This window comes from Pimephales promelas, chromosome 5, assembly GCF_988280905.1.
Source record: "Pimephales promelas chromosome 5, fPimPro1.hap1.1, whole genome shotgun sequence".
Taxonomy (NCBI): Eukaryota; Metazoa; Chordata; class Actinopteri; order Cypriniformes; family Leuciscidae; genus Pimephales; species Pimephales promelas.
The window spans coordinates 34,752,593-34,770,712 of NC_142773.1; the positions used below are offsets into that span (position 1 = coordinate 34,752,593).

The 18,120-nt window shown below is 37.8% G+C and overlaps 1 protein-coding gene across 1 annotated transcript; it reads left to right on the plus strand.

The window, feature by feature from the left end:
* Positions 1-8,457: 8,457 nt before the first annotated feature.
* grk7a (G protein-coupled receptor kinase 7a) lies at positions 8,458-15,453 on the plus strand. Its single transcript, XM_039678194.2, has 4 exons — positions 8,458-9,209; positions 9,310-9,747; positions 12,720-13,000; positions 13,291-15,453. Exons 1-4 carry the CDS (start codon positions 8,613-8,615, stop codon positions 13,622-13,624), a joined length of 1,650 nt encoding a protein of 549 aa, XP_039534128.1. The 5' UTR covers positions 8,458-8,612; the 3' UTR covers positions 13,625-15,453.
* The last annotated feature ends 2,667 nt before the right edge of the window (positions 15,454-18,120 follow it).

Consider the following 18,120-nt stretch of genomic DNA (forward strand, 5'->3'; position numbering starts at 1 on the left):
TATATATGATATAGATTAGATATTAATATATTGAATGTACATTATACACAACACAAACACATATATTATGTAAACACAAACTTTTATTTTGGATGCAATTAATCTTTGCACAGCCCTAAAATGTGTTAACTTTAATCAAAAAACCTTCATGAAACCTTATAACTTCATAATCATGAATATGATTTTGAATGGCCAAATGTAGGTGGTTTTGTGAGAAATGTTATCTACTTTTGCTTTTTCACTGATTCATTAAGGCTATTAATAAATCTGCCAACAAACCTTTTTGGTTTGTCTTTAGGTAAGTTTGCAGTCTTGACAAGCGATGACACATCCTCAGGAGCAGAGGTGGACAAAATACACAACTTCCTTACTTGAGTGAAAGTACAGATACTACTGGTCAAATATTACTCCGTACAAGTAAAAGTTGTAAAGATCGTTGTAAAGTTGAAAGTTGTAAAGATCTTTACTTAAGATTTTTTTACTTCAGTGACAGTAAAAGTACAGAAGTAATCGTTTTTAAAAGTGCTTAAGTATCAAAAGCTATACGCATTTTTAAAGCCTAAAAAAATGGAATTTGATTTTCTGTGTCTGTGTTCAAATAATATATAATTTACATTAAAAATCTTTTAATTTTTTGAAAGAGGTTATTCTCTGTGTAATAACAGGCCACGCTGAGTTTGGATAACATTTATAAGACAATAAGTTACCATTGTAATATATAAACAGAACTGTTAATAATAAACTAAGAATGTATGCTGTAAAAGTAAGTTGAATAAAGCCTGGTTTTAAAGTGTTTATTCATATTTTGATTGTTTTATTTAGTGCATTCTGAAATTTACGCAAATGATTTAATTAATATAAGTGTTAATGGTATAAATGTTGTAGGCTAGATATTCATGGCATGGTTACATTACAAAGATAGCCTTGTCGTGCATGTAATTGTAATTGATGCTTTCTTTGAACATATTTAGTGAGAGTGGAAAAAAAACTTGAAATGATTGTCTAATGGTGCCACTTTTATCTTGAGTAATCACTTTCTGTTTACCACGGCATGTTCAGGCTATTTACTTCCAAGGTAATATAACACAAACGTAGAAATAAAATCAAATGAAAACATGAAAAACTTGTGGAAATGCGTCATCCCATGTGAAAAGGAACCATAAAGACCTTCAGATAAACACATTCATACCTAATAAAGCCTAAACAATTTATAATGGGCACTGAGTAACATAGTACCAACAACAACATCTAACCTCTGCATCTGCAATTCTCAGCGTGTCAGTATTGTGTATATTATCAAGTCTCTGGTCCCTTTTGCTTTGTCATTGAATGTAAACAACACAATCAGTCAATCACTGAATCCAGCCCCTGTAATGGCTGCTTTCTTAAAGTTAAAGGGATACTCCACTTTTTTGGAAATAGGCTCATTTTACAACTCCCTCAGAGTTAAAAAGTTGAGTTTTACCATTTTCAAATCCATTCAGGCGATTTTCTGGTATTTAGAAGAATATCAGTAACCAGACAGTTTCTGGTCTAATTGACTTCCATAGTAGGATAAAATATATACTATGGTAGTCAATGAGACCAGAAATCTGGTTACTGATATTCTTCAAAATCGGCTGAATGGATTCGAAAGTGGTAAAACTCAACTGTTTAACCCTAAAATGAGCCTATTTCCAAAAAAAGTGGAGTATCCCTTTAAGACCCAAATCTTTACAGTAAAAAAATTGTTTTCAGCTTATTTGATATTGAACTTGCCCTAAAAACATTATTTAGACATGACATATTGTGTACTATTCAGTTCAGTTTAACTATTCATCTATGATCCCTATTTAATATAATAGGATTTTGAATGCAAGTTTACATGATTATGACGTGACTGACAACAGGTGATTTCTATGATTTGAAATTTGAAGTTATTGAAATGTTTTATCAATATTTTGTATTTTTTTATGTAATCTCTGATCTTACCTCATTTATAAAACTTTATACCCATAAAACCCTTCAACATCTGCACAATATAAATACTGATGTTTCATTACTGAATAATGTCGGCTACAGCCACAAAGCATCTATGAACAACATTTTGTAGATTTATTAATAATGTGGCCATAATAAGGCATTGTGACTTGACATAAGGCATGTGATTTGAGATAAAATTGAGTAATTTTCCAACCATTAGATTTTAATTATCATTATCAAATGCCATTATTATTTATGTCTCAACAGCAGAACTTGGAAACAATCCGGGTGTAATCGGGAGACTTGTGTGTTTATTACTAAATTATATAATAGCTAACTATAAAATATTTTATATAAATTTAATAAGAAGAAAGTATAAAACTTTAATTTCTTGCAAGGCGTCTTCATTTTCACAGCTTTACTGGAGTGTGGTTTCAGGTCAAAATGCTCTGACTGTAAGTGATCCATGGCGGACTGTTGCATCTAATGGTGATGACCCAGATACAAAAATAAATAAAAGCACCTGTGTTTTATTGTCATACAACACCTGTGTGTTTTTTAAGTGTGTCTATTCCTCACCAAGCCTCCCTCAATATTTAACACCAGGTGCATCGCATCAGACTAACCTTTGTAGCCATCAATAGAACCACATTAGCATTTCATGCCTCAAATGCAGTCCACCGGGGAAACGTGATAGGTGATGGGAAGTCAGGGTATGAATATAATGAATTGTTTTCATATAATTAAAAATACTTTAAATCAGGGGGGTTTTTTTGTTTTTTTTTTGTTTGTTTTTTTTTTTTTTTTTGCTTCATCGCGATTTCCATTAAACTTCATGCTGATTTGTACTCGGCTTTTGCCAAAATAAGCACAATATAAGACATAGCTTTAACTATGCTTTTTCATACATTTACGCTTCTTTCCATATGGTAATCTCCTTCTGTTCGGCGTTAATGGCTGCAGTGAACTTGGCGCGTCAGGTCAGGACACACGAAGGCTGCAACTACAGTGTGGTCTCCTCAGTGGACCAGTACAACAACCTTCTGGATTGAGCCGAGTAGGGGACATCTCTGGGGTCTTCAAGTGGGCACCTTCCGCAAATAAACAAATGAACAAACAGACTCTTCGAGTTTTTCAAGAATCGTAGCCTAGATAGCCTAATTATATCGTCGTGCAACTAAAACTTTTATAGTTTTTGTCAGTGTATAGGCTATTTAAAAACATCCAATTATGCAATGCATTGTACAATGAAAAATATGACAATAAAATATAAAGCCTGTGCAATCCAGTTGATCCATGATCCTAAGAAAAATCTATCCTCATGTCAATGCTCACATCAAAAATCTTCAATTGAATTAAATTTCTGATTTTTAAACGGTCATCACTATAAAATGCTTGGTGTGTTTGCAATGATTGTTGATCTTAGACTGTGTGTAGGCCTACCCACGAGGAAAACAGCTAATAAATCATACTAAATTAAGTTTTTTGTTTGTTTGTTTTCTCCAACACCTCACATAACAGTTAGGGCCTATTGTTTCTCTCTCTCTCTCTCTCTCTGGGCAACATCAACTTTGCGTTACAAAATGTAAAAATAAATTTTTCTGTGAGGGTTGTGTTTTGCGTTATGGGGTGGTAGTACACGCAGTTTGTACAGTAGGCCTAAACAAATCATGTCTCATGTCAAATCAAGTCCCTAAAGCCTATGTGGCAGATGTCCCCACAAAGATGGCAATAGGCTACCCGAAATCCTTGTCCTTGTGGGGACATTTTGTTGGTCCCAATGAGGAAAACAGATTATAAATCATTATAGCAGACAAAAATGTTTTTTTTGAAAATCTAAAAACACAGTTAAAGTTTTGTATGATGGTTTAGGGTTGGTATAGGGGGATAGATTAGAGTTTGTACAGTATAAAAATAGCTGTCCATGGAAAGTCGCCAAACATTTAAACCCAATGTGTGCGTATGTGTGCGTGTGTGACATATAAAAAAGTTAAATTAAATCACCCTAACTGAATCGTACATTATTCAAAACTTAATCTAGTGTAATCTAGATACAAATAGTGAAGTGTTTTTTTTATGACAAATGTATATCTGTCTGTAATGATTTTGAGACACTTGGTTTTTTATTAGATCCCTTGGCTCGATTTTCTCACAAGCGGTTGAGCAGCAGATGGACAGCAGATGGCGCTAAAATATGGATTACATTAATTGAAAAATTCTTTAATTTAAGAAAATCTGCCTGGACACATTTGTGAGAAAATCGAGTCAAGAGATCTAGTGTCTCACAATCGTTACAGACAGATTTGATATTTGTTGGTTACATGCAATTTGTAGGATGGTTTGTAGTAGCCTATTTATTTGTGAAATATTATCTAGGCTCAAATATTTGGAAAACACAATTGGTTACTCCAGTGCGTTTTCGCTCAAATTGACCATTTGCACATTGCATTCTGTTTGTTTGCTTTCTATGGTTAACACCATTGTATCGTTGTACTTTGCTATTCGACTATCCTACTTCTAACCTACTATGAGATGAGCGCGCGAGATTCGCTCTTATTCTCACGCATGTCTGTCACAGAATTATGTTTGTGACGTCACAATTGCTCATGCAGGACATGCAGGACATAAGTGAAAGCAACGTTAGTGTACATGAGTTGGAAATAATAGCTTTAAACTTAAAAATGTGGTTTCTGTCCTGAACATTTACATTTAGGACTATATGTATCTAAAATTGAGTTAACAAAATAATTATATATTTTGTTTTTTCTGTAAATGCTCTTTTTACAATTAACACTACTACATTTTTCCAAAGTAAAGAAGAAACATTATCAATGTTCTCAACAACAAATGATTTAGAGGTAGAGATGCTATAGTCTTATAATTTTCTTTTTCCTATTTGTTCTACATTGTGAGTGACTGCTTCCTTCTTTGTTTATAATGTTCATAATAATAATAAAAAGAAAGCAGCGTTTTTAAACCATGAATAATGTCAGTTATCCACTAGAGGGTAGTGTCACTTGTGGCATGATGCTATAAGTCATTGGGACTGATGGTTCTGATTTGACTTTTAGCATGAGCTCTAAGTGGACTGTAGCCTCCTCATTTTAGAAGTCAAGTAGCCAAATTTGTTGTCTGTCTGTATATTGTCACAAAAACAAAGGACTAATTGGTATAGCAGACATGCAGTGGACACAGTAAATGTGCTGTCCTTGATATATTTTGTCTGCTGTGGTGAAAATAAACATTTCAATATATAGCAGATGGTTAACAGCCAGTCAGATATTGTGTATTATATGTAAATTGTTTTTGTTGTATCTTGCCATTTGTGTGAGTGACCCGCTGATCTGCTCAGTAGCTACTTTGTGTCTGTGGGCTAAAAGCAGAAGGAGGATTGTTAGTCTGTTCTCTCCCTCTACCACCTCCATAATCCTCTCTTGTAAGAGAAGGCAATCTCCAGGTGAGACAAGGCGATTCTACTGACATGAAGGACAGAGATGACTGCCTAGCTGTGCCAAATCTAAAGAGCGAATATGTGCAGAGTTACCATTTGACCATGCATTCAAATATGTAGCCTACTCGTCCTCTTACCATGCTTTTATGTTTGTGCAGTATACATAATATAATATGTAGGTGTACCTATACATTTGTTTTTCCTGTGGTTTTCCAGACTGCAATCTAACAGCCTAAAAGGAAAAGAATGTTTTATTTTCCTACACTGATTTTGAAGCCTTTTCAGCCACAAATACATCTTAAGTCCTCTTAAAGGGAAGTGTAGAACATCAATTTATGAAGAAAAAAATAAATAAATAAATAAATATGAAAAAGGCTCTGTGGCTTTGAATTGTCATTGATGCAATTCTGCCATCAATTGCATCAAGTTGTTCCAAACCTGTCTGAATTTCTTTATTTTGCTAAACACAAAGGAAGTTATTCTGAAGAAGGTCGGCAACCAAACAGTTGACAGGCCCCATTAACTTAGTATCCAGGAAGTCAGATGGTCCATCAACTGTTTATGTCGTCCTTCTTCAAAATATCTTTTGTGTTCAGCAGAAGTCATACAGGGTTGGAACATTTTGAGGGTGAATAAATGATGACAAAACTTATATTTTTTTGGGGTGAACTAACACTTCAGCTGCATATACGTGGCTGGTGTTCAACATGACCTAGAAGGTTTGATTGAGCAGCTTTAATGTCTCAGTGTGAATGAGACCCCCTCCTCCCACTCTGTTTTAGAAGCATAAGACACTTTTGGTATGGATTAACTCATATTAGCTTAGCTTTAGCGGACTGAATTAGCTTATACTGATGCGCACAGCCTTAGATACAGATCTCTCTCTCAAACAGTAGGAGAATTGTGTAATTCCTGTAACTACCTGACCCCTGGAGCATACAAAATCCATGTCAAGATGGCAGAACGATAACCAATGCGGTCCATTATGTTCCTTGAGACTTGCATTTTGCTTTGCATAATATAATATGCTTTTTTGTGTATATTTTATCTTGTTTCAATCTCGTTTTTTAATGATTATGTCGAATTTGATAAATTACACAAAGCAATATATATGACTTAAAGTTGCAGTCCATAGCTTTTTGGGGGGGTTCAATATTATCCAAAATACATAACCAGCCAGTGTTCAAAACTATCTGCTTGCCGTAGCCCGATTCAAAGTGTGATGTAATGATGTTTTTAATTCCAGTGGTACTGGTGGATTTCCGCGGGAGATTCGAGCTTGTCTTTGCGTCATTACGTCACATCTGTACACATAAAGAAAGAGTCTCGGCTAGTAGGCTATATTGCAAGTGAGGACGTTGGAGGTCGAGAATTATAGATCCAGATCCAGAAAGGTTCAAGTGGCAATAGATTCACCCATTGTAAAATGCAAAACACTTCATTCGGACTTCGGAGTGGCTACAGAGAGAAAGAGACTGCAACCGGTCCCATGCGAAAACAAGGATGGAAGGACATTACATGTAGTCACACAGTGCTAATGACTTTTAACATTAACAATTTGAGAACAAAGTATAATTTGCACAGTTTTGTGAGATATTATAAGCGGTTGTTATTTAATCAGCACGGTTTACTGCAATGTCAGAACCAGAACAAAAGTGGATGTTTCTTAGTTGTTCAGAGGACATTTTCCGGTGAAAATTATGTGGGTCATACTTCCAAAAATAATAATCTGTGACTCTGAATGCCAGTATCCACACCGACGTGGCGACTGACAACCTCACACTCTCCTTAAACATTGTGTTCATCCGCGCTTTGCAGTGTCGAGGTACAACTCATGTAAAGTTGATAATTCAGCGAATGACTGCAATTGCAGATTTCCGACAGAGATGGCGACCATGAGGAAAATCTGTGGACTGTAGCTTTAATGTGATTTATAATTTTAAAAAAACTATTAAAAAAAAATATATATATATTTTATATTATATTTTTTATTTTTATATTATAATTTTTTTTATTGAGGGCAGTCATGGCCTAATGGTTAGAGAGTCAGACTGGTAATCTGAAGGTTGCGGGTTCGATTACTCAATACTGGCAGGAAATAACTGGGTGCCCTTGAGCAACAAACACCCATTGCTCTCGGGGCAAAAATGGCTGCCCACTGCTCTGGGTGTGTGTGTGTGTGTGTCTATATTTATATAAAAAAAAAAAGGACAAATAATGAGATCAGAAATTGTGAATCAAGATTATTATTAGCCTACCCTTTTCTTGCATTTAAACAAAGTACATCACTACACTACATCATAATATGCATTTATATTGACATGCTCAATAATTAACGAAATCTTGTTTTGCTAGAAAAAAAACACCTATTTTGCACAGTTATCTGACACATGGTGATACACCAGTAAGCACGGGTAAATTGTGATTGCTCAGGACGAATCCCTGAGTGATAATACTGTTGTAAAGACAGAAAGCATTTGGCAGGAACAATGTGTGACTGTCAATAGTATCTTAGAGCAGTTCTGTGTAATCTTCTGCATCAATTGTGGTGAAAGGCAGAAAGGTACATTTCCCTAAACTCTAAATCTGATTACGCTAAATTAAACAATTAAAACCAGCAAGAAAAACAATACAAAATCATATGATTGATTGTATCAGCAGATAGACATTAGCCTCTTTTTTTGTAATTTGGTGGTCTGGTGACCAATGGTCTGTAAACAACAGGAGAAAGTTTTAGTGCGTCCTGCTAGCCTCAGCATTTTGTACACACCATGCTGATCTGTTAGCTCCCACATTTTTGCTCCTCTCATCGTATCTCCATTTATGTTTGGACAACAGAGCCCAATGGCCATTCGTTGACTGGCACTCTGCACCTGCCTAAATATAGTCAGCCCTAAAGCTTCTTAGTGGGAGAACCCTCTTATAAGTTCCTTTCCTTGAATAGTAGCTGAGTATAGGCCACACAAATATACTTAAGTGAAAATCCCTTGCAGGTATTTAATTCTAAATGAGTAATTACTGGGTTGTCAGTGTGTCTTGGTCTGCAGGTGCATGTGTCTTAGTGGCTCATTCGCGCCTTGGCTTCAAAGCGAGTAGCACACAAACGCACTGACCACTGGCAGTAGCATCTTCTAGCCTGATAAAGCAGTGTGCGGAGCTTCCATTTCGTTTGGGCGAGTAACTTGACACAGCCGCCAAAATGTGTGACATGGGGGGACTTGATAATTTGGTGGCCAACACGGCCTACCTGAAAGCCCAAGGGGGTGATGACAAGGAGATGAAGAAACGTCGCCGAAGTCTGTCTCTGCCTAAGGCGGAACAATGTGCAGCACTCAGGACGAGTCTGGACTTGGACTTTGAGTCCCTCTGCGAAAAGCAGCCTATAGGTAAGAAGATGTTCCGCCAGTACCTCGATCAAGGGGGGCCAGAGTGCTCCGCGGCCGCAGAATTTATGGATGATCTGTACGATTGGGAATTGTCAGAGGGTGCTGCCAAAGACAAGGCCCGTACGAATATCATCAACAAGTTCTGCAAAGACGGTTCCAAGAGCTCCCTCGGCTTCCTGACTGGAGATGTAGCAACCAAGTGCAAGGCGGTTACTGACAAAGATTTCGAGGAGGTGATGGCAAAGGTGAAGGAGGCCACCAAAGAATTCTTAAAAGGCAAACCGTTTACAGATTACCAGTCAAGCCAATTCTTTGAAAAGTTTCTGCAATGGAAAGAGTATGAGAAACAGCCAATCACAGACAAGTACTTCTATGAATTCAGGACACTCGGAAAGGGTGGATTCGGAGAGGTAGGTTCTATTCATGAAGTGCAACCCATTGTTAGTCTCAAATCAAAGATATTGTGATGTAGTTTCTCAAACTTGACCATGTTGACCTTTACACTTTCAGGTGTGTGCAGTGCAGGTAAAGAACACTGGTCAGATGTACGCTTGCAAGAAGCTCTGCAAGAAGCGTCTCAAGAAGAAACATGGGGAGAAAATGGCCCTTCTGGAGAAGAAGATCTTGGAGAAGGTCAACAGCCTGTTCATTGTAACCCTGGCATACGCTTACGACACCAAAACCCATCTCTGCCTGGTCATGAGCTTGATGAATGGAGGTGATCTCAAGTATCACATCTATAACATTGGTGAGAAGGGTATCGAAATGGATCGAATCATCTATTATACAGCTCAGATTACAACTGGGATCCTGCAATTGCATGCCATGGACATCGTGTACCGTGACATGAAGCCGGAGAACGTGCTCTTAGATAGCCAGGGCCAGTGCCGTCTTTCAGATCTTGGTCTTGCTGTGGAGCTTCCTGCGGGAAAGACCATTACCCAAAAGGTGAGTTAATCATCTCTATGCTGTGATTAGTAGGGTAAAGGCATCAGATAGCACTTGTGTGGGGAGTGCTTCTCAAACTTCTTCAGGAGGTGGATATGTATGCATAAATATACTGTATGTTATCATAAACAAGACTGGATTAGACTACACTATCTTAAATTAGACTAAAAAATAAAGAAAGAAAATAAATTAGACTGTCTAAAACTTTGAGCTACATCATTAAGGTGAGAAAACAGCCAGTCAACATGTGGACCACTTGGATTCCATTACAGGTTTAGTTCAAATCTAAGTTAAGGAGTCTTCAGCCACCAGGACTTTAAAGATTTTCAATAACACTGTTAGCGACCTCGGATTGTTCGTCTTTTACACTGGATTACTCCTGTGTTAGTGTGGTGCTCTGTTGCTGTTACATAATCCCTGGTGATCTTCATCACCCCACCAGTTAACAGACCTAAAGACAGCACACAGAAGCAATACAAGGATCAGTTAGCTGCTGTGACCTTAACTGCACCTTTGGCTCATTGTGTTTTTTAACTTTTCAATTTGTGGGCCACAGATAATTGTGACTGCGGGGTTTCTTGGAATGTATTTTAATCAATTAAATTGCATTTTCCCTATTTTTGTCATTATTTAGTCCACAATATGCATTGTGCATTGAAACTCTCCTAGCTTCTAACTAAACTATGCTAAAAATGGCAACAATTTGATTTGGACTTCTATGACACAACAATTTGACTTCAGAAGGCCCACAAGTCCTTCACCTCTACCCAAAATCATGACTAGGTGTCTATCTTATGCCAATAAAACAATGTTATGCAGAATAACCTGAGATCTTTTAACACAGTGCAGCATCAGTGATGGCAAAAGGACAATAGACCATTAGCAACTGAGAAGCTTCTGATAAATACAAAGATCGGGAGAATTTTTACTATTGAATTATATGAAACACTTTTTTTCTGCGCGGGAATTGCGCAGAAAATTGTGAATTTAAAATTTAAGAAATTGTGCGATAGGAAAATTAAATTTCCCAATAAAATGTTCAGATAATCGAACCTTTAACCCATTTCCAGAGTTTAAAGGCATTTTAGAAACTGGTTATCTAAACACTGTTAAGACCGTTTAGATTTGCACAGATACACTGTCTATGATAAATATTATAATGATGAATATCATGTCTTTCCTGAACTTTACCTTTGTTTTGGTTTTGTTTTTTTGCTTGTGGTAGTGTAAGCCACCCATTCATATTTTTCTCTCACACAATTGTGGACAAAAAGAGGTTGCATACTCAGCCCTGCCCCTCATGATGACGTGTTCATTTTTGATGTCAAATGTCAAAATGAACAAACTCTAATGCAGTGAGCCTAAGCTCATTATCCAGTGCCCTTCTTGAGTCCTCAGTGCAGGTTGAAGCCCAAGCTGAACCCCCGGGGGTTTGGCTGGCTTTACACTCCTGATCCTCTTAGGAAGAATTACACAAATCTGTCTCTGATCAGACAGCCAAAAGCAGAGGGAGGGGGATGCATTTTATATTTGTTTTCTATTGGGACTATTAAAACTGTGGTTATCACTGCCCTTTGCAGTCATTTATGTCTTTAATTTACATTTTATTGATTGTTATTAGAGCCTTTATCTTCTAGAGGTTATACAACTATGCAAGCCATGGCCCAGCAGTTTGATTTATGTAACTACACTATATGCACAAACTATATCTTCAGTGGTCTCAAGGCCTAAGTCATTCTAGCTTAGGTAAACTGATTATGTTCACCTAGCACAATGACCTTTCCATGTAGGCTAATCATTACATTTTAGCTTGACTGAATTTCTATGTCTTGTTATAGTTCTTTGCATTTCAGGAGGCCTTTCCAATTGGCCATATGAGTTACTAGTGGCTTAAGAATACAACACAGTCTCTACTTAGCATTACTCTAGGGTACGACTATTTAGCCAAAAAACAACTATTTTGCCAATTTTAGTTTTTTAATATATTTGTGTTGTAATTATTATTGTGGTTTAAAACGCATTAAATGTGTTTTTAAGTGCACATAGTGATCAGTTTAAGAGCCATGCAAGTTAACTGAAGAATTACTGTTTCTCTGGTGATGAATTAGCTGTGAAATCAAGTCTGTACACAAAAGGTGCACATGTCCATTTGAACCCAAGAATGGTTGTCTTATATAAGTCCGCTTCATCATGGTGGATCGGCACATGACACCTGACAGGTAGTAGAGGATTAAGATTAAGCTTCCTCTTTCTGGCAAAGAGAGGATGTGAGGTACGAGCAATAGATAGGTTCATGCTTACATAAAATGCTCTACTACTGCAGACCTTAAAGGAGAACTCCGGTGCAAAATGAACCTTTGGTCTAATAAAACATCGGTACCTAGTCAACCGTTCTCTGAGATTTTTTTTCACGATAATCGAATGTAAAGAGTTTTATCTCTTAAAACTGTTTAGCGTATAATGCTAGCACTGGGGGCATTTACTAGTAAAAAGAAATTGCTAGTTTATACCACTAACAAGGCTCAAAATAGCCCCACACTCACACAGTAACATAATGAGGGTCCATACATGCAAAACGAAGCATTGAGAACTTTGTAAGTGTACAGCCCGTTTAATAAGAAGATAATTTATAAAGACAGTTCACTTCGTGTATACAGACAGGAGCCATCTTAGAAAATAGTCTCGATATGTCGATCCCCGAACGCCTTTCATACAGTTCAGAAGTTCGCTGAACTTCATACAGTTGCTCGTGGTTTGACTTGTCGTGACTGTTTTCCAAAGATGGCGCCGCCTGAACGGTTGACTAGGTACCGATGTTTTATTAGACCAAAGGTTCAACAACAAACTACACAAACCCTCATAGCAAATCATGGCTACACAAACCCTCTCAGTTTCATAAAAAGGAAACATTTTGCATCTTATCTAACCAGTTTCCAGTCAAAAAATATTAAAGTTCCAGTCTCTTTCCACAGGCTGGAACGGGTGCATATATGGCACCTGAAATCCTCACTGATATCCCATACAGAACATCAGTGGACTGGTGGGCACTGGGCTGCAGTATCTATGAAATGGTGGCTGGCTACACCCCCTTCAAAGGCCCTGATGCCAAGAAGGAGAAAGTGGAGAAGGAGGAGGTACAGAGGCGCATCATCAATGAGGAACCCAAGTTTGAGCACAAGAACTTTGACGCTGCCACTACAGACATCATCAAGCAGTTTCTCAAGAAAAAGATTGATGATCGTCTTGGCTGCAAGTAAGTGCTTCTCTATCCCTCTTAACCTCCTGATTCTTCAGTGTGATCAGAGGCGTTAAGCATATGATTTTTGGATCCTAACCTGTATGAAATCTGTCATCATAATGGTAGGACTTCATATAAGTCAAAGCTATTGTAGAAAATTTGTATGATGATTATCTAGGTTTTATCTCTTCATTTGGGCCAAGTGCAAGATTTTTCTTGAACATGAAGGCAATATTGTGAAATGCATCAAGCTAATTTTCCCACGTGGTCAGGATGTATAATTGTATTCTGTACTATTTTCACAGGGGTGATGATCCAAGGAAACATGAGTGGTTCAAGTCCATCAACTTTGCTCGCTTGGAGGCCGGCCTTATCGATCCTCCCTGGGTGCCCAAACCTAATGTTGTCTATGCAAAGGATACAGGTGACATTGCTGAGTTCTCTGAAATCAAGGGTATTGAGTTTGATGCAAAGGATGATGTATTCTTCAAGGAGTTTAGCACAGGTGCTGTGCCCATTGCCTGGCAACAGGAGATGATCGACACAGGACTCTTTGATGAGCTCAACGACCCCAACCGGAAAGAATCAGCCGGTGGTGGAGATGATGAAAAGAAATCAGGCACTTGCACACTTCTGTGAGGAACCAATCCAGCCACCCAGCCCACTATTCACCAAAAAAAATGCTTTCAGTGGCAGTGTCTTCCAAGAAGAGTGAAGTGTGATTGGAAAGAGATGGGACGTTTGTCCATTGTAGCATAGAAGGACACTTCATCTGCACAGAAACCTGGTCTGAGAATCACTCTAGACCATGCATGATGTGGTGGACTGAGCTTTGGACCAGTCAGGAAAGTTCTTCCCCGGAGTTTCTTTATGTCTTGTGAAGTAGTCAGCCTTCTATTCAACAGGGGGCGCAAGTAAACGTACTATTCCCTATTGAGCAGTGGCGTAGGTTTGATTTTAAAATTGGTGGGGACGGGGACATCAATATATAAATATATTTTAAGTTTTGATTAAACGAAATGTTTGCTAGGGATGTATCAGTGTCACTGGATATTGGTAGGGACATGTCCCTAGTGTCCCTACTAAATTCTACGCCCTTGCTATTGAGAAGATGCTAGAAGATTAGAGGACCACAGGCCGCACCTTAAGAGACTTTAAGATTATTATGTAACTATAGTGACTCGATGTAATCGACAGCAGTTTGTGATCAGAAGGTAGAGATGTGTGGATATGCAAAAAAAAAAAAAAAAAAAGTCATCCTCAAGAAGCAGTGGCTTGCGTTCCAAACATCTCCTTCCTTGCCAAATCACAGTTTATTTGTGGATTAGATCTCGGTGATGGCACAATTGCCATCTCCTGGATGCACACCATAAGAGAGGCTACTGAAGACCTGGCCCAGACGGAATCTGCGGAATACTATCGCAAAATTTAGAATTGGAATTTACTACAATTGAATATGACAAAATGTGTCCATACATCCATCAATCACCGCTTGCCGTGTGTAGGTTTGCGGGGATGCTGGAACCCCACAGGCAGGGAAACACCCTGGACAGATGGCTAGTCCCAGATTAGCCAAAATATTTAACAAAATAAATGTGAAGGAAGCATTCATTTTGTGAACGATCGACGTTCCAATTCTGCGGAGCATTCCATGCACACAGATTCCCTGTGGGCCTGCCTGTGAAACAGGTAAACGGCTACATGCTAACAAAAGTGCATATGAATGAATTGTGTAATTGTCCAACAGAGCTCAAATGATCTCTGTTGTAGAAAGTCTTGCATGAATTGTTAACTCATGCTAGTGATCTTTGATAGCAAGGCATTTCTGATTTCACACCTAGATTTTGAAAGGATATGCATGTATAAATATGTACATATAAACATGAATAAATCAGTATATTTTAATAGCTCTGAAATGAAATCTCAAATTTCAGAATTTCATTTCAAAACTAAATATATATATATATATAGCTCTGAAATGAAATAAAATCAGAGCTTAATTATTTAGCACTTAAAGGTAACAATTCCTTTTGTGTTTTGTTACTTCTTTACCTCTCTGAGTGATTTGCTGGGATAGATACTTACTTCCTTTACAGGAAAGTTGAGCTGAAAGAGTTCAATCCTCAAGGGATCAAAGGGAGAGAGAGCTTTAGCACTGATACGTCTGCTCAATCCTCACTAGTTGAGCTACGTGACCAAGGTGCAGCTTGTACCCTCTTATAGTCTTCATTTGTGTTGCTTTTAAAATCCTGAGCAAGAGCAACCGAAAACTGGTTATTGTAAAAATAACAGTAAGTGACTCAAAATGGACCAAATGAATTATTTGTTCTTTGCCAGTGTTTTTACTTTTTGTCAGTCAAGTAAAAATGGTTAAATATAATTGTATATAAGGTTTGAGAATGATTCTAAATAGAAATGTCAGATTTTCGAAATGGGTCAATAAAATGTTTTTTTCTTTTACAGATTTATTTCTGTTCCTTTCCCCCTCATAATCTGTGCTTTTGGCGCTAATCAGTAAACCTCTACTATCTTGGCACTGATCAAATCACTAAATTTAAATTAAGAGTCACAGTTCACTTGCAGAGGTTAGTCGTCCATTATTTCAGGTTTTAATGTTTCCATGTTTTCACTCATGAGATAACTGAATCTTAAGATTAATCTCACACATGATGGAAATCGTTGGTGCACGCAAAAAAAAAAAAAAACCTGCAAGAGTCAAAACCTAAAAATATTCCCCAGATTAAGGAGTCAAATCACAAAGTTCTGGGCTGAATTCAGTGCACCACACTTATCTTGTAAAGCGATAATCTGGCTTACACTTGCGTACTTAAATCAACCTCTAATCCTTGCAACCTCCAGTCTGATTTGCTCAACCAAGAAGACTCGCACTCTCCAGTCTCTCACCAATTTTGTAACTTTGTCTGGTTTCAAAGTTACATCACTCACCCCTGAGCTTTTTTAGGCAATGTACAAGTAGAGATGGTGTGCATAATACAGTTAACATGTGCTCTGTTTATGACTGAGAATACACAAGTAAATTAAAAGCTGGATTTCTCCAGGTGGCAAAGCTAAAGACCCTGTTAAGCCAAACAGACCCCCCTCCTCCTTATCAACTAATAATGAGAATTAGCTTATGTGTGAGTTAGTGAGAGTGTAGGCAAAAGTGATCTCATTTTTTTTCTGACCAGCTATTAGAATGCAAAATTAAACAGTAATAATAATAATAAATGTTATATTTGTTACAAGTTATAATTTTTTTGTCATGGACCCCCTCATGGTCCCAGTTAAAATGCTCCTGGCCTAACACGTGACTTGAACACTATAAATGTAAAACCTGGACATTCAAAAGCGTATACTAAATGTTCACAGGCGACTTTGCTACATTGGCCATCTTAAAAGACCAACTATGTACGTAGACCAAGCGTGCCGCACAAGCCCTCAAAAGTGAAGCCAAAAAGTCTCGATCGCCCCCCTGTGACCGGTCCTAGTATAGATCATAACCCCCGCCGCCGCGAGACCAACTAAACAATTAAATTACACTTCACATATCCTTTTTCCAAAGATAGTTTCTGTCATTTACTGTAGTTTCTATCACGTTGATGTAATTTCAAGTGTTCGTTTTTAAAATAAGTTTGTTTTTAGTTAGTTATGTGATGATAAAAACGGTGCTCTGACATCTAGTGATGGGAAGTTCGGATCATTTTACTGATTCGGATCTTTGAGTCTCGTTCAGTAAAATGAACGAATCTTTTATCGAGTCATTTCGTTCATTTCGGTCATTTCATAATTATATAATTAAAATGTCATGTTAAATATCCCATACATCTAGTACTTACGAAAATCTTAATTACATTTGTAAAAATAACATAATAGGGTAATGCAGCCAAAGCCAAAAGCAACTGAAATAACTGTAACGTTAGCTATTAATTAGTTGCTGGGTCTAAAGTTCAGGCTATGCAGTCTGACCCTGTTATAGTTCACCTCACCTCCTGATCCGAGACGTTCTTTGCTTTGCATCTTCATATTTATCAGGTTTGTTCTCCTCCTCTCATGTCTCGAGACGTTAGCTGTTGACTCGTCAGTGTCTGACTCTGATCTGTGCTGTCTGCTGGCCGTGCCATGCGATATAGCAGGACCGGAAATATTAAAGATTAGTTCATCTCTCGAGTTCGGGTTCGGCCGGGTCCGAGTCTTTCGTTCTTCCTGTCAGTCCCATAGAGTCTATGCTGTCAGCACCGGAAAGAGAAATGATTAGTTCATCTCTCGAGTTCGGGTTCGGCGGGTCCGAGTCTTTCGTTCTTCCCGTCAGTCCCATTAAGTCTATGCTTTCAGTACCGGAAAGGGGAATGATTAGTTCATTTGAGTCTTCGGGTTTGAGTCCGTCGTTCTTTTCTCACGTGGCCACGGGTCTCGCATCAAATACAACATTAGATTCGTATTATTGACTGCGTCTGAATATTGTGTTATATAGGCATTAAAATACAAATGTTCAATAAACATTAACGTCCATTATTCCTTATTCCTTATTATTGTCCCTGTCCGTCTCTTTTCTATATTATGCATCTGTGGTGTGTTTTATTATATATTGTACATTAATTAACTACTATTATATTATGCATCATCTACGTGCTTGTTTGTAAAAGGTTTGTGAATTAGTTTGTAAAAAGTTTGTGAATTTGGGTATTCAATACGGTGACAATTCACGTGACTAAAGAACGAAGGACTCAAACCCGAAGACTCAAATGAACTAATCATTCCTCTTTCCGGTGGTCTGACAGCATAGGCTCAATGGGACTGACAGGAAGAACGAAAGACTCGGACTCGAGACTCGAGAGATGAACTAATCATTTCTGTTTCCAGTACAGATTCAGAATCCATATGTTGCGCAATGCGCATGCGCGGGTAACACAAGATGAACGAATCACTCCCTGAGACAACTCGATAGTCCCGAGTCATATTAAAGATTCGTTCAAAATGAACGAATCGTTCATGAACGACACATCACTACTGACATCATGATTGACAGCGGTGATTGACAGGTTCTCTGAGCGAGGTAGTCACTGAAAGCACCAGCGGACTTTTTTTCATAATGTTGATTATGTGGTTAGTAGTTGTATTTACCTTATTTTAACGAG

What these genes read in the sequence shown, in the direction of transcription:
- grk7a (XM_039678194.2), top strand. Translation starts at nt 8,613, where the DNA reads ATGTGTGACATGGGGGGACTTGATAATTTGGTGGCCAACACGGCCTAC. An exon ending in GAAAGGGTGGATTCGGAGAG is followed by an intron (nt 9,210 to 9,309) that starts GTAGGTTCTATT and finishes TTACACTTTCAG; the next exon opens with GTGTGTGCAGTGCAGGTAAA. An exon ending in GAAAGACCATTACCCAAAAG is followed by an intron (nt 9,748 to 12,719) that starts GTGAGTTAATCA and finishes CTCTTTCCACAG; the next exon opens with GCTGGAACGGGTGCATATAT.